A 22,699-nucleotide genomic window follows, 5' to 3' on the forward strand; every position below is an offset into this window, starting at 1 on the left:
CCATTATGCAGCTGAGGGTTCAGGTGTCTCTTATCTGAGGCTTCCCTTGGCGTCCTCTCTTCGCCTGGTCTCCCGAGATCTTTCTCACATGCTATCACAGTGGAAGAGAGAAAGGAATATGGGTCTGGGAGTAGCTACAACCGCCAGTCGCGTGGAGATAGGAACAGAACAGTTGATGGCATGAGACTTGGGAGCTACTAACGGGAAACTTATAAATATGCATATCAGCCACAGCAACAACAAAAAAGCTATCGTTTCACACCTCTTAAAATTGCCAAAACTGAAAAACACTAAACTGGCACTCACATACATGGAAGGGCAATTTTAATTAAAAAAACAAAAAACAAAACCCGATCTTGCTCACTTTCTCTTCCTTTACACTTTTTTTCCCTTTTTATTGTTGGCAGAAAGTTTTTTTAAAAAAAAAACTTTCCAAAGAATCCACCGCTGCGTGGTAAATCCTGTACGCTGGTTTTTAAGCGCGACAGATGTTTTCATCTATCGGATCTTAGAAAAACTATCTGGATGAAGTCGCTCGGCTGAAGCGGAAGAACAGCAAACGAGAGAGCAGAACACAAGCATTGAATGAGGATGGCAGGATGAATATTTCTTGCACAGAACGGAGTTCTGGCAAATGTGGGGAAACAGATGTGCTTGAGCTAATGGTGCAGTCAGAAAACCAGCTCTTTGAATCATCTTCGGACACCAAATGGCAACTAGCAGCTGCTTGACGTGAGCCTGATATAATATTTCTTATTTATTTATTGGTATCCCGCCTTTATGATTTTTACCAATAACTCCAGGCAGCGAACATATCCAACACACCTTTCTCCTCCTATTTCCCCCGTAACAACAACCTGTGAGGTGTGTTGACTTGAGAGAGAGTATTTGGACCAAAGTCACCCAGCTGGCGTTTCTGGCTAAGCTGAGACTAGAACTCACAGTCGCCTGATGACTGGCCCGAAGTCACCCACTAGCTTTCATGCCTAAGGCGGGACTAAAACTCACCGTCTCCTGGTGACTGGACCAAAGTCACCCAGCTGGATTTTGTGCCTAAGGCGGGACTAGAACTCACAGTCTCCTGGTGATTGGACCAAAGTCACCCAGCTGGATTTCATGGCTAAGGCGGGACTAAAACTCACAGTCTACTGGTGATTGGACCAAAGTCACCCAGCTGGATTTCGTGGCTAAGGCAGGACTAGAACTCACCATCTCCTGGTGATTGGCCCAAAGTCACCCAGCTGGATTTCGAGGCTAAAGCGGGACTAGAACTCACAGTCTCCTGGTGATCGGACCAAAGTCACCCAGCTGGATTTCGTGGCTAAGGCAGGACTAGAACTCACAGTCTCCTGGTGATTGGACCAAAGTCACCCAGCTGGCTTTTACGCTTAAGGCGGGACTAGAACTCACCATCTCCTGGTGATTGGCCCAAAGTCACCCAGCTGGATTTCATGGCTAAAGTGGGACTAGAACTCACCTCTCCTATATATATGGATCTTTGGTTATTCGGGTTTTCTCCCGTGGGTTTTCTTTACGCGGGAGAAAACCCGAATAACCAAAGATCCACAATACAAATACCCTCAAAAACCTCAGAAAACATATATGAGTGTGTGTGTTTGTGTGTGTGTGTGTGTGTGTGTGTGTGTGTGTGTGTGTGTATATATATATGAACAACCTGAAAAGTTGGTATAAAAATTATTTTTGAGGCCATTCCAGCATTCCAGAAATGTTTTTGAGCTGAAAATAGCCTTATTTTCATTTGAAACACCTGCTTTGCATGCAAAACCAGGCCACTGCAAGATCAAAACTCTCCGGGAAAACGGGAAACAAATCTGTTTCAAAGGTGGAACAACTGTTAAAAATTAGCAAAGGTTTGCATTCTGCTTCACGAGCTCCCTCCAGCTTTGGTTTTTCAGCCAATTTAAAAAAAAAATAGAGAAAAGAAGGACTGGGGGGAATATGATAGCAGCATTCCAGTATTTGAGGGGCTGCCACAAAGAAGATGGGTGAGGGTGTCAAATTCTTCTCCAAAGCACCTGAGGGCAGGACAAGAAACAATGGATAGAAACTAAGCAAGGAATAAAAACAGCCTGGAATTAAGGAGAAACTTCCTAAGTGGGAGAACAATTAAGCAGTGGAACAGCTTGCTACCAGAAGTTGTGGCTCCATCGCTGGAGGTTTTTAAGAAGAGACTGGGCAGCCCCTTGTCTGGAATGGTCTGGGGTCTCCTACTTGAGTAGGGGGCTGGACTAGAGACCTCCAGGCTCCCTTCGTAGTCACGTAGTCAAAACGTAGTCACAGAACCGATAGTAATCCCGGTTGAATCCCACTCCTGTCTTTATTCTATTCTATTCTATTCTATTCTATTCTATTCTATTCTATTCTATTCTATTCTAATCTAATCTATTCTCTATTCTATTCTATTCTCTATTCTTTATTATATTATATTATATTCTTTATTCTATTCTCTATTTTATTCTATTCTTTATTTTATTCTATTCTTTATTCTAGTCTATTCTTTATTCTATTCCTTTATTCTATTCTATTCTATTCTTTATTCTATTCTATTCTATTCTTTATTTTGTTCTATTCTTTATTCTATTCTATTCCTTATTCTATTCTTTATTCTATTCTATTCTCTATTCTAGTCTTTATTCTGTTCTATTCTCTATTCTATTCTCTATTCTATTCTATTTTCTATTCTATTCTATTATTTATTCTATTCTATTCTATTCTATTCTCTATTCTATTTCTCTACGGTGTTAAGTGAATCACTGCAGTTGTTAAGTTTGTAACACCCTTGTTAAGTGAATCTGGCTTCCCCATTGCCCAGGGCGCTGCAACCGTCATAAGTACATGCCAGTTGCCAAGCCTCTGAATTCTGATCACATGACCACGAGGATCCTGCAATGGTTATACATGTATGAAACACGGTCTTAAGTTGCTTTTTTCAAGGCCGTTGCAACTTCAAATGGCCACTAAACAAAGGGTTTTTAAGTCAAGGACTGCCTTGTATGTTGACCAACATTTGCTGTGTTTCATAGCTCCATTTATTGTGTGAACAGGAAAACTGGGGTTGATCCCAGCTAACTGTGTTTCCTGAAAATCTCTGATCGTGGAAAGACCCAAAGACAGACAAAGGATTCCAAATTCTTCGACCTCTTTTAACAATACAGAAACCAACAAACACACCCTGTTTTGTTTTGTTTTTTAAACAGGAAGGCCAACTTTCTAATCACAACTGCTACAGCAAATGTTTAATACCTTTGGGGGGGAAATCCTAAAACGGCCTTTCCTTTTTTTCTTCTTTTTTTAGCCTTTTATTACGGACAGAGGAAGGAAAGGTTTGCAAGGGGAAAAAAAAAAACGGAAAGGGAGGAGGGAAGATCGGACAGGAAAGGGCAGGTCCCCCAAAATATTTGAAAGGATGGGTGTGGAGGATGCACGGGAATGAAAATACAAGACAAACAAAACCTTTTCAATACACGGTTTTAAAAAAAAAATCCTCAACCCATAAAATGAGACATTGTCAGGTTTTTTTTAAAAAAAGCAACACACAAAAAAAGAGGATTCTAATCTTGGATGTGCAGCTGCCTGAAACAAGCGTTTACGGTCTCTGCACAATGCCTTCAGAAAATTAAAGTGCCTTGCTGGGTTTGGTTTTCCAAGCTGTGCAAACCCAGTTAATTTACGGCTTAGTTAAAGCCTGGCTTTTTGTTATTAGATTAGAAATTTTATACTGCCTTTCTTTCTTTGTGAGTAACTGAAGGTGGAGAACATAATACTCCTTCCTCCTCCTGTTCTCCTCACAACAACCACCCTGTGAGGTGGGTTGGGCTGAGAGGAAGGGACTGGCCCAGTTGGTTTTGGGGCCTAAGGCGGGACTAGAACTCACCGTCTCCTGGTGATTGGACCAAAGTCACCCAATCATCTTTCATGCAAAGATGGGACTAGAACTCACAGCCTCCTGGTGATTGGACCAAAGTCACCCAGCTAGCTTTCATGCCTAAGGTGGGACTAGAACTCACCATCCCCTGGTGATTGGCCCAAAGTCACCCAATCATCTTTCATGTAAAGGTGGGACTAGAACTCACCATCTCCTGGTGATTGGCCCAAAGTCAGCCAATCATCTTTCATGCCTAAGGTGGGACTAGAACTCACCATCCCCTGGTGATTGGCCCAAAGTCACCCAATCATCTTTCATGCCTAAGGTGGGACTAGAACTCACCATCCCCTGGTGATTGGCCCAAAGTCACCCAATCATCTTTCATGCCTAAGGTGGGACTAGAACTCACCCTCTCTTGGTGATTGGCCCAAAGTCACCCAGCCATCTTTCATGCCTAAGGTGGGACTAGAACTCACCCTCCTCCTGGTGATTGGCCCAAAGTCACCCAACCATCTTTCATGCAAAGGTGGGACTAGAACTCACCACCCCCTGGTGATTGGCCCAAAGTCACCCAGCCAGCTTTCAGGCCTAAGGTGGGACTAGAACTCACCATCCCCTGGTGATTGGCCCAAAGTCACCCAATCATCTTTCATGCCTAAGGTGGGACTAGAACTCACCATCTCCTGGTGAAGCAACTAGGATTAAGGAGAAACTTCCAAACACTGAGGACAATTAACCAATGGAACAGCTTGCCACCAGAAGTTGTGGGTGCTTCATCACTGGAGGTTTTTAAAAAGAGACTGGACAGTCAAATTGTATAGGATCCCCTGCTTGAGCAGGAGGCTGGAGTAGATGACCTTCAGGATCCCTTCCAGCTCTATTCTAAGTATTCTAAGACTACTGCGTGTACCTGTGTATGTCCATACAGAGTTACGCAGTGGTAGGGAACTATGGCCCCTTTTATGAGTTGTGGACTTCAACTCCCAGAATTCTTGAGCCAGCCCTGCCTGCTAAAGTGTTTTTTTTAAAAAAAAAAAAAAAAGAAAGAAAACTTGGTGGACTCAGGAATTCTGGGAGTTGAAGTCCACAAGTCTTAAAGGGCCAGAGTTCCCCACCTTTGATGTCGACCAAAGGAATTAAACTCATTTTTACAGAAGCGTTACCTATGTCCCTTCTGGAATTCAAAATAAAGTTTTGTGTGTGCCTGAATTTCAAGTTCTTTCTTTTTTTTTTTTAACCCACCAAGTTTTAAGTTAACGTAATGACTGCTGTTCACGCTACTGAAAGAGTAATAAAGCCCTTGATCTCCCTTGTCACCGAGTGGGATTTATTAAGCCACGTAAAGGCAAATTTATGGGCTTGAGTCAAGAGGTTTGTTTGGGGATCAACAATTAATCACCCCCAGGAGAAGGCTGGAGGGGGGGCGGGGGGAGCAGAGAATGAAGATTTTATAGCTCTAAGCAGCCATTCAGGGAAATCAGTCAAAACTCAGATTCTATGCCCCTGATCGAAAGTGATCAATTGCCACCAAGCAGCTGAAATCCGATAGTCCCCGACTCAGCTTAGCAAACATTTGAAGTTACCGGGGCCCTGAGAAAAGGGACTTAATGACCGGTCCTCGCACTTGTAGAGAAAAGCAAAGTCCTACACTCAGGCAAGAAAAACCCAAAGGACACATATAATAGACTGGGTGAAACCAGGCTCAATAGCAGGAACTGGGAGGGGGATCTCGGAGTCTTAGTGGACAACCAGCTAAATAGGAGCTAGCCGTGTGCAGCAGCAGCCAAAAAAGCCAATGCAATCCTAAATTGCATTAACAAAGGGATACAGTCGGGATCAAATGAGGTACTAATATCACTCTATAAAGCCTTAGTAAGGCCACACCTAGAGTACTGCACCCAGTTTTGATCACCACATTATAAAAAAGGATGTTGAGACTCTAGAAAAAGTGCAGAGAAGAGCAACAAGGATGATAAGGGGACTGGAGGCTAAAACATATGAAGAACGGTTGCAGGAACTGGGTCTGGCTAGTCCAGGGAAGAGAAGGACCAGGAGAGGCATGATAGCTGTCTTCCAATATTTGAGGGGCTGCTACAGAGAGGAGGAAGGGGTCAAGCTATTCTCCAAAGCACCCGAAGGCCAGACAAGGAATAATGGATGGAAACTGAACAAGGAGAGATTCAACTTGGTTTCAGCTTAGATGGGGGGGTTGGACTAGATGACCTACATCGTGGCGACCAAAACCGGATGCAGTATTGTTATTATACTATTTCTTCTCCAAGGACTTGCAAATATTCACACGTCTCAGAAGGGCATTCTGCAAAATAATGAAAGAGCGAGAGGCCGTCCAACATGTTCACCTCCAAGTATTAACCTCTCCTTTCTTCTTCTTTTTTTTTTAAAAGAACGAACAAAACAATTAACTGCAGGGGCCAGAAGTCAAGCCTGCCAATTAATCTGCTGAAATGGTTCCCAAGAACGCAGAAGCTGCTTTGCAAGCAGTCGAGGAAGATGATCAATTTGTCCTCTTGCCAACTACCCGCACGAGCCTCGAGTTGATTGTTTATTGAATAAACCACCATTGCCCGTCTTTGTCCAGGATGCTTAACCGCAAACTCTGATTTATAGATCCCGGGGTTTGACTGAGCTACGAGCGAAGGGAAAGTCAACTCAACCCACATTCCTATGGAAAGCGCAGATCATCCTCCACTTACGACTGTCAACTCATAAAATATTTCTCTGGTGCTTTTTAGAGTTGACAAGAGAAAGGGAGCGGAGAGCAGTGAGGCAGCTTGCAAACCGAAACTGCGTTCCATAAATGTTTTCAAAGATAGTAACGAGGTGACTGAAGTTTCTGCCTCGCAAATATCTAGTTGGAGAACATGATTGATGACTCTGGGCTATGGAGGTGTCCCATTGGAGAATATGAATTAGGATACACCCAGAGGGGTGGGGGAAAACCAGGGTCAAGGGTGACAATGAATAATGTGTTTCAGAGTCAGCTGCACCCAGGCAGTGCTGGCATGTTAACTCCCAATAAATCCTTTTGAAGTTTTGGAAGTTTGGCTCGAGACTCATGGTTTAAATGGGAGTCATTGCCGGAATCCTGACAATAGCCACAATTGAGCCCCAAATTTATGCCGTTAAGTGAGACATTTGTTAAATGAGCTGTGGGACATTGCCAAAAGCAACAAAGTCACAAAAGTAGGTTAAGTCCCTTTAATTCCTCCAACTTGGCCTCCAATGTCCAGTTATCTTTGGCTGGAGAGAAAAAAACTCTCCCAAGAACAGTTTTTAAAGGGAAGAAATTCAGTCCGAACCTAAAGTACATCTAAATTATAAATAAAAACCAACACAAACCACGCTGCAGCAATTAACGAGACAGGGCAGGATAAGGAAATGCAGACTTTCAAAAGATAATGAAACACACACAATTGGGAGGACTCCAGAACCCAGATAAGACTTGACAAACAAAGATAATGCACGCTTTGCTTCCAGCGACGTGCTGTGCACAAACACCCTTTATATCCTGTTTTCCCAGCTGCAGCTAATAAAGGGAATCAGGGCCCTTTTCTCCCCTGTAACCCATGTTGCTCCCTTCTCCATTCCTCCCTGCGTGCCCTAGGATGAAGAGGGGGTGGGCCTGGGTCTTCCTCTGAATGTCCAACTGGACTGTGCCCTTCCCCAGTTTCCTCCACAGCCCCCAGAGCCACACTCCCACTCCCTGTCAACTGTTCGACCTCCCCCTTGGAATCCGATTCCAACAGGGGCATGACACGAGCTTTGCCCCATTGTACGACACTTCTTGCTGCTTTGGCTTAATTAAATCACTGCGGTTGTTAAATTAATCACATGGTTGTTAAGCGACTCTGGTTTCCTCCTTGACTTTGCTTGTCAGAAGGTTGCAAAAGGGGATCGCGTGACCCCGAAATATTGCACCGGTCATAACTGTGAGTCAGTTGTCAAGCCTCCAAATGTAAATCACGTGACCGTGGGGATGCGGGAATGGTCGTAAGACAGGTGGTTTATCCAGTCTTTTCTTAAAAGCCTCCGGTGTTGCAACAGTCCTGTCTCTTAAAAATCTCCTATAACAAAGCACCTGCAGCTTCTTCCTTTTTAAAATAAATTTATTTATTCAACGTTTTGACAATTAAAAACAAATTTCCACATTTTGCAACGTTACTATAACAGTGTCATGCCCCTGTCGGAGACTGACTCCGAGGGAGAGGAGGAACAGGCAACAGGGAGTGGAAGTGTGGCTCCAGAGGTTGTGGAGGAGGCTGGGGAAGGGCAGAGGCCGGCTGGGCAGTCAGAGGAGGACCCAGGCCCATCCCCTCTCCATCCTAGGGCACGCAGGGAGGAGAGGATAAGGGAGAGACGTGAATGGCGTGGTCTATGGGGGAGGAAAGGGCCTTGATCCCCTTCATGGGCTGCAGCTGTGACAACTGGATAAGAGGACGGACATGCGTATGGGCCAGTGCTGGAAACAAAACATGGAAATATCTCTCCTTTATGGTTCCTCTCTGAGTTTGGCATCCTTCCCAGTGTGTGTTCCGATATCTGTGGATGTCTTCAAGCCCTTTTCTTGCCTGGTTTGCTTAGTTGTTTCAGTGTGGTTTGTGTTGTTTTTACTCTTTATAATTTATAGGCATTTTTACTTTAAACAGCATTTCCTCCTTTTCGTAACTGCTTGTGGGGGAGTTTTTTTTTGTCTCCAGTCAAGGATATTTGGAGCTTGGAAGCAAAGTGAAGGAATAAAGGGGGCTTCCCCTGTTTTTGTGACTGTGTTTATTTTGTATCCCACCCTGGGTCATCACAAACAGTGTTTACATTTGTAAATGTCCTCTATTAACATGTTATTCATCTCTGTATTCGCTCCTTCGTTATTCTAGGCATTTTATACATCTATACGTTTGTATTTACATTTATTTACACGTAAACCTGATTGCTTTATGGTATTTGATACATTATCATTTGACACCTTTTGCGTCTTTTCCTTATCCATTCATACCAGGTATCCCATATCTTATAGTATTCTCCTTCTTCCTTATCCTTCAATAACTTCGTCAATCTCTTCCTCTCGGTGCATTCGTATGCCTTGTGTGATGACCCCAAAGGATGCCAAATTCAGAGAGGAATGACAGACTCGAGATATTTCCACGCTTTGTTTCCAGCATTGGCCCATACGTGTGTCCGTCCTTTTAACCAATTCTCACAGCTGAAGCCCATGAAAAGGATCAAGGCCCTTTCCTCCCCCGTAGACCATGTCTCTCCCTTATCCTCCCTGCGTGCCCTAGGATGAAGAGGGGAGTCTTCCTCTGAATGCCCAGCCGGCTTGTGCCCTTCCTGAGTTTCCTCCACAACCTCTGGAGCCACACTTCTACTCCCTGTCGGCTGTTCCTCCTCTCCCTCGGAGTCAGTCTCCAACAGAGGCATGACACCTTGTTGATTATTGCAGTCTCTAGGAGGGTCATGGCCTGTTTCCAATTTGGGGTGAAAGAGATTCTGGCAGCTGTTATAATATGGAGCATTAAATATTGGTTATATTTTTATAATATAATATAATATATTATTTTTATAATATATATTATATATTTATAATATACAATATAATATAAAATACATAATATTTTTATTCATATTAGACTCTAACATGCCTAACAAGAAGAATTCTGGTTTAAGTTTAATTCTCTGTTTCGTCAGTTCCTCTAACCATGATTTAATTTTACGCCAGCATCTCCCTGCATGGGGGCACGTCCACCACATGTGGAAATACGTTCCCCGCTTATGGTTACACCTCCAACATTTAGCTATCGTATTTGGGGACGTTTTAGCTATTCTCACTGGAGGGAGGGAAGCACCTACAATTTCTAGTGGCCAGCTGTTCCACCGGTTAATTGTCCTCCCCGTGAGGAAGTTTCTCCTTAATTCCTGGTTGCTTCTCTCCTTGATTCGTTTCCATCCGTTGTTTCTTGTCCTGCCTTGAGGTGCTTTGGAGAATAAGTTGACCCCACTTTCTTCTCTGGGGCAGCCCCTCCAGTAACCGGAATACGTAACAAATGCCAATATTTAGCAACAGAAATATTGGACTCCATTGTGATCGTAAGTCGAGGGCTGCCTTTAGAGTTAGGGTCTTGACCTTCACCGACTTGGGGTGGTGGTGGGGGTGGTGTTGATGTGGGATGGTGACAATTCTTGAAGGGACCAGACTAGGGGATGTTGGTACAACCTATCAATCGGCTGTAGATGTCGGAGGACAAAACAGATTGCGGGTTCTATTCTGCCCGTTACAAACCTGTTTATTTCCCCCGTACACAAAAGGAGAGACAGCGGAGAAACACGACAAAAGCAGCCAGGAAATTAGCACATCAATGGGGCGACCCCTGGACCTCCATCAAGGCGAGCCAAAAAAAAAAAAACGGGGGGCTTAATGAAATGTTAATTAGGCAGCACCCTGAATGCCAGCGAGTTGGCTGGCTGCCCAATTAGAGGCACAAAAACACACGCACCTCGCCCAGCCTGGGTCTTTTTTATTTCTCCCCGGTGTTGCTTACGCTGCAAAGGGGAGAGACCCAGCTCCCCTCGGAAATGCCAGGTCTGGGGTCCCCCATCGGGGGCCACAGACCTCTGGGGCCTCGGTTTGGCCCCCTGACTGATCTCCAGCAGGGATATGTCAGCAGTCGCATCCAAGAAAGAACGTGCTGGATTGAGGCAGCCAACCGTAACCCCGGAGCGGTGGGCACGTGGATTCTTAGAACAGGCCAGCGGGATCGACGAATCGATCGATCGGAATAGAGCTGGAAGGGGAATCCTGGAGGTCTTCTAGTCCAACCCCCTGCTGAAGGAGGAGACCCCGGACTGTTTCCGACCAAGGGCTCTCCAATCTCTTCTTAAAAACCTCCAGGGATGGGGGCGCCCACAATTTCTGGAGAGAAAATTTCCACGGTTTGCCGAAAGGGAAGGAAGGGAAGGGAAGAGGAAAGGGAGGAAAATGAAGGGAAGGGAATGGAAGGGAAAGGAAAGGAAGGGAAGAGGGAGGGAGGAAATGAAGGGAAGGATAGGGAAGGGAAAGGAGGAAAGGATGGGAAAGGAAAGGAGAAAGGAAAGGAGAAAGGAAAGGAAAGGAAAGGAGAAAAGGAAGGGAAGGGAAGGAAGGGAGGGAAGGGAAGGAAAGAAAGGGAAGGAAAAGAAAGGAATGGAATGGAAAGGAAAGGAAAGGAATGGAATGGAAAGGAAAGGAAAGGAAAGGAATGGAAAGGAAAAGGAAAGGAAAGGAAAGGAAAGGAAAGGAAAGGAAAGGAAAGGAAAGGAAAGGAAAGGAAAGGAAAGGAAAGGAAAGGAAAGGAAGGAGAAAGGGAAGGGAGGGAAGGGAAAGGAAAGGGAAGGAAGGGAGGGAAGGGAAGGGAAGGAAAGAAAGGGAAGGAAAGAAAAGGAAAGAAAGGGAAGGGAAGGGAAGGGAGGGAAGGGAAGAAAGGAAAGGAAAGGAAGGGAAGGAAAGGGAGGGAAGGGAAAGGCAATAGGGATTGTCATGCCTGTACATGTGTATGTGTACAGTCTATACAGATAGTCCTAGACTTATGACCACCACGGAGTCCAAAATTTCTGTTTGTTAAGTGAGTTCTGCGCCATTTTACCCCCTTTCTTGCCACAGCTGCTAGGGGAAGCTCTGCAGTTGGTAAGTTAGTAACCTTGTTGTTAAGTGAATCCGGCTTCCCCATCGCTGGTCCGAAGGTGGGCAAAAAGGGGATCCCATGACCCGGGGACGCTGCAAATGAACAATCATAAACGTGAATCAGTTGCCAAGCGTTTGAATTCTGATCACCTGATCACAGGGATGCTGGAAAGGTCGTAACTTTGAAAAAAAAAGTGGTCATAAGTTTCTCAGAGTTCCCAGTCAGCTGTTCTAAAATTGCTTTTTATTTCAGGCCAAACAGCTAGACTCTGCGGCCGCTGTCCGTGGTACTGAATGGACGGCCCGGCTGTTAAGTCCCGGGGAGCTATCCAAGGTCCTGAATCAATCAATCCGAATAGAGCTGGGAGCTTGGAGGTCTTCTAGTCCAACCCCCTGCTCAAGGAGTAGACCAGGCTTGTCCAACCTGCGGCCCAAGGGCCGCATGCGGCCCAGGTCACCTTGTAATGCGGCCCAGTGCCCACCCCAACCTTTGTGCCAGAGCCAGTGAGGAGGAAGAGGAGAAGCAGGCGCGAGGCAGGGCGGCGCGAGCGCCAGGCCAAGCAGCAACAGAAAAAGCAGGCGCCGTCAGAGCGCCACCTCCTGCTGTTGCCACCACCGCCATCGCCGCCGCTTCTGCCCCCGCCGCTTCTGCCCCGCTGCCACTTCTGCCCCTGCCATCGCTGCCGCTTCTGCCCCGCCACCACTGCTGCTTCTGCCCCGCCGCCACTGCCCCCACCGCTGCTTCTGCCCCCGCCGCTGCTGCTGCTTCTGCCTTCCAGTCCTGCCTCATCCAGCCGGGCCATTTGCAGGAGGAGAGATAGGCGCGAGGCGGCGAGCTTTCTCCCCCTGCAAAATTTGGCCAGAAAATAAACCATGATAAAAAAACCGTGATAAAAAAACTGTGATAAAAAATAAATAATTTTTAATAAATAATTAATAATAAAAACATCTCACTAACTTCATTTCCAAATAAATTTAATATGTTAACTATGTTTTCTATGGGTTTTTTGGATGATCAGGTATTGTTACTGTTATTTTATTTTATGCGCAGCCCAAACCAAATTTTCATCTTCTAATGTGGCCCAGGGAAGGTGAAAGGTTGGACACCCCTGGAGTAGACCCTTGTCATTCCAGACAAGCGGCTGACCAGTCTCCTCTTAAAAACTTCCAGTGATGGAGCCGCATCTTCCGGTGGCAAGCCGGTCCACTGCTTAATTGTTCTCACTCTTCGGAAGTTTCTCCTTAATTCCAGTTTTTTTTTTCTTCCTTGCTTAGTTCTCGTCAATTGTTTTTTTGTCCTGCCTTCAGGTGCTTTGGAGAATAGCTTGACTCCCTCTTCGTTGGGGCAGTCCCTCAAATATTGGAATACCGCTATCACGTCATCTCTAGTCCTTCTTTTCTCTAGACTAGACTAGAATGGTTGCACTCTAGTTGAGCTCTCAACCACTTAACCAAGAGTTTCTCGAACTTGGCAACTGGAAGACCTGCAGACTTCAACTCCCAGAATTCCCCAGTCGTGCTGCTGGCTGGGGAATTCTGGGAGTTGACGTTTGCACGTCTCCCAGTTGTAAAGTTTGAGAAACTCTGCCTTAACCTCTAAATTCTTTTTTGCTGTTCAGTCGCTAAATTGTGTCCAATCATTTGTGATCCCATGGACCATCTCCTGCCAAGCTCCTCTGTCCTCCATCGTCTTCCAGAGTTTGCCCAAACTCATGTTCATTGTTGTAATGATTCTATCTAACTATCTCATTCTCTGATGTTCCCGTCTCCTTTTGCCTTCCATCTTTCCCAACGTTGGGGTTTTCTCCAAAGAGCCTTCTCTTCTCATTTGTTGGCCAAAGTATTTGAGCTTCATCTCCAACATCTGTCCTTCCAAAGGATAGTCAGGGTTGAATTGATGTAGGGTTGACTGATCTGCAGCCCAAGGAATTCTCAAGCGTTTTCTCCAACACCCCAATTCGAGAGCATCAATTCTTTGATGCTCAGCCTTCATTATGATCCAACTCTGAAGCTACTGGAAAAACCATAGGTATGTGTTCTGTCTCCCTTTCCCTTTCCCCCAAAAGGTAAGGGATTATACACACACACACACACACAAACACAGACAGGCAAGCTGGCTTGAACTTCGCAGAGCAAATCCTCTGTAACTGGTAACATTCTTGGCAACCTACTACGTCCTACCTGCCAAGTCCGAGCTAGGAGCAATTGTAAATCGAAGTCTTACTCACACAGAGGGACATGGGTCTTTTACTTCACCAAGCACAAGGCAGTCCACAAAACAATCGTCCTTCCAACGTAGTCACAAATAAAGTCTAAAGTCAGTTAAACTTTGTCCCGTACAAAGTTTAAGGAGAAAGCGCACCCACTTTTAACCCCTGTGGGGTGTGGCTCAGTGACTCAGCTCACTCTCTGACCCTCCCACGCCTCCTACGTTGCTGCTCACGTTTCTCCCTACGACGCTGCTTAGGATCGAGCCAACACTCTTCCTCTTGACTCCCTGTCAGGGGCTGCTCCGATATGCCTTCCTCCTGATTCATCTCAGGCTGTTCCTCTCGGTTGTCTGATGGAACCTGAGGCATTACCAAGGAGGAAGGTCCTGGGGAGGAAGGCATTGCCCGTTCCTCCCCTTCATCTTCCAGGTCCTCTTCCTCTGACAGCATAGGCTCGGGAGTCGGGGCCACAACAGGTATGACTATATGGACCTTTGACGGCGAGGTGATGTCTCTGCTTTTTAATACGCTGCATAGGTTTGTCATAACTTTCCTCCCAAGGGCCAAGTGTCGTAATTTTAAGGCTGCCGTCGCCGTCGGCAGAGATCTTAGAGATCAAGAAATATTATTTTTTAAAAAAAAAAAAACTTTAGCCCTAAAGTCTTCACAATTGTATCTGACATTCTTTGGTGGAAGAAAAGTGGGATGTGTGAATTTGATACACTGAATCCTTTTCCACTCCACGTATCCTAAATATCCTTACATATTTCTTACATTGGCTTTGTATAACCTTTTATATGACTTATAACCGTTGCCTGGCACCCCAGATGCCTGGGAAAATCTCACCTGTTGGAGGGATGTAAGGAGGAAAGGGGCCGGATTGCAGTCCTGGGAACCTTTCCTTAGCGGTGCTTTCTCAGAGACATGGGATAGTAACAGGTTCACACCTGTGGGTTGGTGGAATCCACACCGGAATGCAGGGGAGGGGCTTCTAATTTCCTTTATCTTAGTGCCATGCCCTGAAGGACCCCAGAGGGGGAGGGGGGGAGAGGCTGGTCCTTACGCAATTCCTCTTTGCGCATAACCATGCCCAAGTCAGTATATGGCTCACCACGGGTTTCCGCAATCGATGACATCATTTCCAATTACAAAGCAGCCAGCGCCAGATTTACCAAATGAAATGTATGGAGATGAGCTATTTTCCTTCGTTAGGAAATCGCTCAGGCCAGGGAACCATTTGGGCACGAGACAGAGCGCCGAGGTGTTTCAGAGAGATTATTATGATGTTTAATATTTGAAGGCCAACCTTGGACGAGTCCCTGCGCCGTGCTTGAAATTTCAAAGGAAATGGAGCGTACAAGGAAGCACCCCACCAGCACGATTGCTAAGTGGGCAGCTTCCTTTTTATTGCCTTAATTGGCGTGGATAATTCCTGTATCAAAAATGAGAAAGTTGCATGTTAAGCTTTAGATAAACCCAACAGCAAGGTAACTGTACAAGTGGCAGGCGGAGCCCTTGGTGGGGGCATGCGTGCCCTAGCCAAACTTACCTGCAGTGCGCGCGCTTCCCAGCTGATTTTTCAGCCCGCTTGAGACCCTTTTTCAGTCTCCCAGAGGCTTGAGGGAAGCCTCTGCAGCCTTCGGAGACCGAAAAACCGGGCCGTTTCGTCACTTCCGGGAAAAAGCCCTCAAACGGAAAAGGCGTCAAATGGGCCCAAAATCACCTGGGAAGGGCGTGCATGCGCAGTGCAGGTAAGAGGGTGGTGGGGAGGCGGGCACATTGCCTTCTGGGTAATTTTTGACACAGGAGCCCAAAAAGGTTAGCCACCGCTGCGCTATACCATTTCAAATGGTTATCAAGTGGAATAGATAGCACCACCGCTAAATGGACTCGCAACCGGCTAGCAAACTGTACTCAACGAGTAGTCCTTAATGGGTCTAAGTCTACATGGAGGGAAGTAAGCAGTGGGGTACCACAAGGTTCAGTCTTAGGCCCAGGACTCTTCAATATCTTAACGACTTAGATGAGGGAACAGGAGGGGAACTTACCAAATTTGCATTTGATACTAAGCTAACAGGAATAGCTAACACCCAGGAAGATAGGCTCAAGATCCAGAAGGATCTTGACAGACTAGAACCCTGGGCTGTATCTAACAAAATGAAATTCAACATAGAGAAAAGGAAAGCCCTACACTTAGGCAAGAAAAACCCAAACCACATATATAGACTGGGTGAAACCAGGCTCAATAGCAGGAACTATGAGGGGGATCTTGGAGTCTTAGTGGACAACCAGCTAAATATGCCAAAGAAGCAGCAGCCAAAGAAGCCAATGCAATCCTAAATTGCATTAACAGAGGGATACAATTGAGATCAAGGCAGGGACTAATCCCACTCTATAAAGCCTTAGTAAGGCCACACCTAGAGTACTGCATCCAGTTTTGTTCACCACATTATTAAAAAAGATGTTGAGACTCTAGAAAAAGGACAGAGAAGAGCAACCAGGATGATTAGGGCACTGGAGGCTAAAACATGATGGATGATTGCAGGAACTGGACCTGGCTAGTCTAGAGAAGGACCAGGGGAAACAGGAGAGCATCTTCCAATATTTGAGGGGCTGCCACAGAGAGGAGAAGGGGGTCAAGCTATTTTCCAAAGCACCCGAAGGCCAGAGAAGGAATAATGGATGGAAACTGATCAAGGAGAGATTCAACCTGGAAATAAGGAGAAACTTTCTGACAGTGAGAACCATCAACCGATGGAACAGAAGTTGCCTTCGGAAGTTGTGGGAGCGCCATCACTTGAGACTTTCAAGAAGAGACTGGACTGCCATTTGTCAGAAATGGTGTAGGGTCTCCCTCTTGGGCGTGGGGTTGGACTAGATGACCTATAAGGTCCCTTCCAACTCTGATTATCTGTCATCTGTTAAAAGCCTCCAGTGATAGAGAGCTCGCAACTTCTGGTGGCAAGCTGTTCCACTGGCTAATTGTTCTAAATATCTGGAAATGTATCCTTAGTTCTAGGCTGATTCTCTCCTTGATTCAACGTGTAGGTTCAACTCATAATTCACCATGATGAACCTCCTCTTACAAATTGAGCCATCCCACCACCTGTTCCCATCAATGAGGATGTCAGACTATCCTTTTCTCTTTGGAGATATTGGAACAGCTGTGAGAGGCAGACCTTTGCAGGGACATAAAGGAGCTTCACCAGAACGGCTACACGGCCTCCTAATAAATCTTTGATTTATGAAATGTATAGAGACCGTAACAATCTATCACGGCTGGGAGGAGCGGGCTACATAAACAAACGAACTAAGAAATGGTTGTTAAGTCCATGATTTCCTGAATGCTTTACATGGGGTTTTCTTTGAACAGAGATTGGTGGTTACAAAGAGTGCAAACCGCCCACCACACCTCCCGCCATTCATTTGCAGACTTCACGAAACCTTCCAGCGGTTCCAAGAAAGCTCCATACCCATTTGCACCGCTCAGGTGACCCTGAGGACACAAATAAACCTCCAAGGGGCCTCAGCGACCCTCTAAAAGGGTGCAAATGACCAGCTGTCTGAAAAGGTGTATAATTCCTTCCCTTCCCCACCGTTCAGTCGGAACTGAAGAAGCTCCTTGGATGAGAAGCGAAAGGTCTTGAAGGAAAAACCAAGAAAGTCCAGTTGCCTCTTGAAAAAAGCACCTTTGGGACTCCAAGTGGCCTCAACAACCCTCTAAAAGGATGCAAATGACCAGCTGTCTGCAAAGGCTTATAAATCCTTCCCTTCCTAACCATCCATTCAGAACCAAAGAAGCTCCTTGGAAAACGTCTGGAAAGAAGGTCTTGGGGCTGACACCCTGAAGAAGTTCATTAATTTTCATGTTTCCGTTCTTAATGATAAATCTTTTCTTATTGTTTCGTAGTCTGTTTTACAGATATATTCTTAAGCCACCCAGAGGCGCCCAACAGTGAGAGGGACAGCCTACCAATTTAATAATAGAGATAGCTTGGTTCAGTAGTTAAGGCAACAGATTAGAAACCAGGGGACTGTGAGTTGTAGCACTGCCTTAAGCATGAAAGCAGGCTTGGGTGACTCTGGGCTAATCACCAGGAGATGGTGAGTTCTAGTCCCATCTTGAGCACAAAAGCAGGCTGGGTGACCTTGGGCCAATCACCAGGAGACTGGGAGTTCTAGTCCTGGCTTAGTCATGAAAGCAGCTGGGTGACTTTGGGCCAGTCCTGCTGTCTCAGTGCAACCCACCTTGCAAGATAGTTGTTGTGGGGAAAATACCATGGGGGAGGGAAGTTATTTGTAAAAATAATTATGGTAGGCAGGCAGGCAGGCAGGCAGGCAGGCAGGCAGGGAGGAGGAGGGAGGGAGGAGGAAGGAAGGAAGGAAGGAAGGAAGGAAGGAAGGAAGGAAGGAAGGAAGGAAGGAAGGAAGAAATCAAAGATAAGGAAGGGAAGTGGAAGGAAGGAAGGAAGAAAGAAAGAAAGAAAGAAAGAAAGAAAGAAAGAAAGAAAGAAAGAAAGAAGGAAGAAGGAAGGAAGGAAAGAAAATCATAGATAAGGAAGGAAGCAAGGAAATCAAAGGAAGGGGAAAGGGAAGAGAAAGGAAGAAAGGAAGAGAAAGAGAGAAAGAGAAAGAGAGAGGGAAGGAAGAATGGAAGGAAAGAAAATCACAGATAAGGAAGGAAGGAAGGAAGGAAATCAAAGATAAGGAAGTGGAAGAGAAAGGAATAAAGAAAGAAAAAGAGAGAGAGAAAGAGGAAGGAAGGAAAGAAAATCATAGATAAGGAAGGAAGGAAATCAAAGATAAGGAAGGGGAAGAGAAAGGAATAAAGAAAGAAAAAGAGAGAAAGAGAGAGGGAAGGAAGGAAGGAAAGAAAATCATAGATAAGGAAGGAAGGAAGGAAGGAAGGAGGCTACTACCCAGCCAGGCAAACTCAAGCCTCCCCATTTCACTGACCACTTGCCAATAACATTCATAATTGTCATTTCTAGAGGGAAGGGCGTCAGCTTGGCTAGCAGTGGAATCAAATTGCCTGATAAAGGACCCCAGACTCTTTTGTCCTTTCTCGGCCACCACAACGCACACACACACACACACACACACACGCACATGTTCCAACAAAAGAACGCAGGGCGAAAACACACAACACCCCCCCCAATCCCTTCCCAACAATACACCATCAGGGGGACGTGCATAAAATTACACCCGACTTCCTTGCACCACAGAGCGAGACCTGTTGAAGCGATGCCTGCCCATCACAACAAGAGCGGGGTCTTTTGGGGCGGAGTGTTTAACAGCCCATTCTCAGCCGCTTCTCTTTTTAAATTCACACCCCATTATTACCTTAATAAAATAAAATAAAATCTATACTAGAGATCGGGATTTATTTATTTATTTTTTTAAAAGCCTGCTATAAACCCGCATGGGGACCGGATGAACTTTAACACCTATTTGGATTTCTGGCTTCATCGTGGATTGTCTCTGCTAGTTTGCAGCAATTTGACTCATTTTAAAGGAGCAAAAAGGCACATTTTAGCTGCCTTCTCGTGTCACCCCAACAGATGCCTTCCGCACAACTGCACCACAACTCACACAAAACTGGGGCACAAAGTGTGCTGAAGTCCTGTCTTGTAAGACCCACCACCGGAAACCCAAAGGGGGGGGTGCAACCCACTTAAAAAGGAAGAAAGATTAGCCCGATGGCTATCAGCTAATTTCACTGGTCATGCCCAGGTTGATCTTTTCATAATGATTATTGTTCCTCACGCAATCAGCCAGATGTTCAGATTGGATAAGGCTTTTTTTTTTTTTAATCCATCCCAAGGACTTAGGATGGTTAAATGTGAACACGTTTTCACTGCGTTCAAAGGTATAGCTGCAGGATGTCAGCTGGAATAGTCAAGCTGCCTTTTTGCAATTGACGGATTTTTTTTTTTTTGTCAATGCCGGATGATATTCCAGAGGTGCTCCAGATGTGTGGGGGGGTTGCCCCTAAGAACTATGAGTATTATCTTCGATTTCCCACTGGCAGCTCTTTGTGTGGCAGCCTATGGTGATAGTTTCCAACGCTGCTTTCCCAAGCGAACCCCACGGAGGATGCAAGGCTACGCTTGCCACGCAGGGCAAATTACAAAGAACCGTTAAAAGAAAAAAAAGAAAAGAAAAGCTTCCTTCTTTTTCTTTTTTTCCCTTCTTTCCTCCCACCGGGACGGGAGGCAACGGGTTCACGCGACGGGCTGACCCCTCACCCAAACCCACCCACCCACCCACGGGCGTTGAATTTGGCGTGGAAGTCACCCGCCGCCGGCAGAAAGCGTGGGGGGGGGGGCTCAGGGTTGGATATGGTGAGGAGACCCCACCGCTGAAGCGGAGCCACCCTCCCCGTCCGTCTGTCCCAGACCACGGGCCTGGCCACGCGGCGGGCGCGATCGCGGGTGGGTGGCAAAGAGAAGTCGTGTATCTCCCCCCCCACCTCAACCGTCCCACTCCCAGCCTCGTGATTGTCACGGCAAGGAGGAGCTCGCCACGCGAAGACCACCCCCACCCCACAGCCCCACCCCACAGCCGCGGGGCGACTTCCACCCCACCCCACCGCGGAGGCCCCCCACGCAACCCCCGGGCTCACCTGCCAGGAGGCGGAAGGGATCCGTCCGAAGCCCCCCCAGGCCGCCGCCCTCGCCCTCGCCGCCGCCGTCGTCGCAGGGCTCCACGTGCCGCGTGGCTTCCGAGCAGTGCCAGAGCAAGCCGAAGCCGACTTCGCCCACCAGGCCTTCCACGGAGGCGGGCGGCGCCGCGGCCGGGCTGCCGCTACCACCGCCCCCGCCGCCCCCTCCCCACCGCCTCCCGCCCCCGCCTCGCGTCCGGACGATCCAGGCGGGCGAGAGGAAAGCGAGGCTGCAAACGGCCACCAGGCAGGAGGACAAGAGGACCCAGAAGCAGCCCACGCCGCTGAACATCCTGGGCAGAGCCGCGGCGTGGCTCGGCGGCCGGGACGATGCCAAGGATGCAGCCGGCCGCCCGGGCAGCAATGCCGCCTGCCCCCGCCGCCGCCGCCGCCGCCCGCCGCTTCCTTCTCCTCCTCCTCCTCCTCCGCCTCCGCCTTCGCCTTCTTCTTCTTCTTCTTCTTGCGGCGCGGAGGCATGGAGGGGGCCGGGCCAGGCGGCGGGAAAACAACCCCCCTCCACCAGCCGCGCCACTCGCCCACCCACCCACGCACCCACTCGCGATCGCGGCGGGCGGCGGGAGCCGGCGCCTGCAGGTGCCTCCTTCTCCCACCCCCACCCCACCCCACCCCCGGCCGCTTGGCCTCGCCTTCCCGGGGGCGTCTCCCTTGGAGCGGCTCCCCGTCACGTGCAGGACGGCCGCACCCGCCTGCGCAGGGACCCCCCAGCGAAGGGGGAGGGAGGAAGCGGGGCTGGGGGGCGTGGGTGATAGGTTGCGGGGGGGTCTTTCTCCCCTTCTCCCTTCTCCGGGGAAAAATCTCCCCTTCTCCTTCCCCCACCCCCAGCTAAAAACCAGGCTCGGAGACGCGGGAGGAGAGTGAGGGTGGGGGGTTCCAGGGCTTTGAAAGAGAGAGACCCTCCTCAGGCTTTCCCACGCGTGGGAACTGGGGGCCTTCCTTCCCCAGGGAAAATCTCCCTTCTCCTCCCCAGTTAAAAACCAGGCTCGGAGACGCGAGGGAAGAGCGTGGGGGAGGGGATTTCAGGGCTTTGAAAGAGACACCCTTCCTCTGGCTTTCCCACGCGTGGGAATTGGGTGGATTCTCCCCTTCTCCCTTCTCCGCGGAAAATTTCCCTTCTCCTTCCCCCCGCAGCTAAAAACCAGGCTCGGAGACGCGCGGGAGGAGGGTGAGGGGGTCCCAGGGCTTTGAAAGAGAGAGCCTTCCTCTGGCTTTCCCACGCGTGGGAACTGGGGGGTCTTCTCCCTTCCTCCCGGGAAAAATCTCCCCTTCTCCTCCCCGCCCCCAGTTAAAAACCAGGCTCGGAGACGCGCGGGAGGAGGGTGGGGGGGTTCCCAGGGCTTTGAAAGAGAGAGACCCTTCCCCAAGATTTCCCACTCGTGGGAACTGGGTGGGCTTCTCCCCTTCTCCCGGGAAAAATCTCCCTTCTCCTCCCCCTAGCTAAAACGAGGCTCGGAGACGCGCGGGAGGAGGATGGGGGAGCTTCCCAGGGCTCTGAAAGATAGAGACCCTTCCCCAAGATTTCCCACTCGTGGGAACTGGGGGGGTCTTCTCCCTTCCCCGGGGAAAAGTCTCCCCTCCCCCGCCCGTGAAAAGCCAGGCTCGAAGATGCGACGGGGGTGGGGGGGTTCCCCAGGGCTTTGAAAGAGAGAGACCCTTCCCTAAGCTTTCCCACGCGTGGGAACTCCGCTCTCGGAGCCCAAGCCGGGGATTCCCGCCGTTGGGCGTGCAGTGAAATCCGCAGAGGTCAGTGTGGCTCTCGGGGAAGAAGAACGTGAGGAGGAGGAAGCCGAACAACACGCGGACAGCGTCTCTGGCTCGCTGCGTGTTTCTGTAACGTGGGCAGTACCCAACCCGGCCTCTAGGTGGGACAGCGAGGGGAACCGCCCGTATTGTAAGGTGTTGCTGCCCTCCAGCGGCCAAGCCGGTGCTTTGCAGCTTTGATGATGCGGCTCGTCTGTTGGATATGAATTAATCATCAAGCTGTAATCATGATCAGGCAATTTGGGTCAAAAACTTCTCTTTTTTTTCCTCCCCGAAGTTTTTTATGTTTTACAAACCTATCAATGCTTGTGAGCAGCTGGGCACCTGAGTGTCATATACTTGGATACAAATAAAATAACGTTAATCATCATTGTTCCATTGAACAAGCTTATATAGTTCTAATAATATTTCATTAATACTTTTATTAAATTATAATCTTTCATTATTTAGTTATTCAATATTTCAATGTCTCATTTTTATGCCAATCG

At 47.8% G+C, this 22,699-nt stretch overlaps 1 protein-coding gene across 1 annotated transcript in view; it reads right to left on the bottom strand.

Moving 5' to 3' along the window:
- Window positions 1–20,829, bottom strand: part of LHFPL7 (LHFPL tetraspan subfamily member 7) — a 74,813-nt gene extending 53,984 nt beyond the window's left edge. The window contains 2 exon segments of the mRNA XM_087924804.1: window positions 20,394–20,432; window positions 20,434–20,829. Of these exon segments, the coding sequence (XP_087780930.1) occupies window positions 20,394–20,432; window positions 20,434–20,724 (330 nt within the window). The 5' untranslated portion in view covers window positions 20,725–20,829.
- Between the last annotated feature and the right edge of the window lie 1,870 nt (window positions 20,830–22,699).

The sequence above is a fragment of the Pseudonaja textilis genome, chromosome 1 (assembly GCF_049901715.1).
Source record: "Pseudonaja textilis isolate UNSWEBS1 chromosome 1, rPseTex1.2, whole genome shotgun sequence".
NCBI classification, from domain to species: Eukaryota; Metazoa; Chordata; class Lepidosauria; order Squamata; family Elapidae; genus Pseudonaja; species Pseudonaja textilis.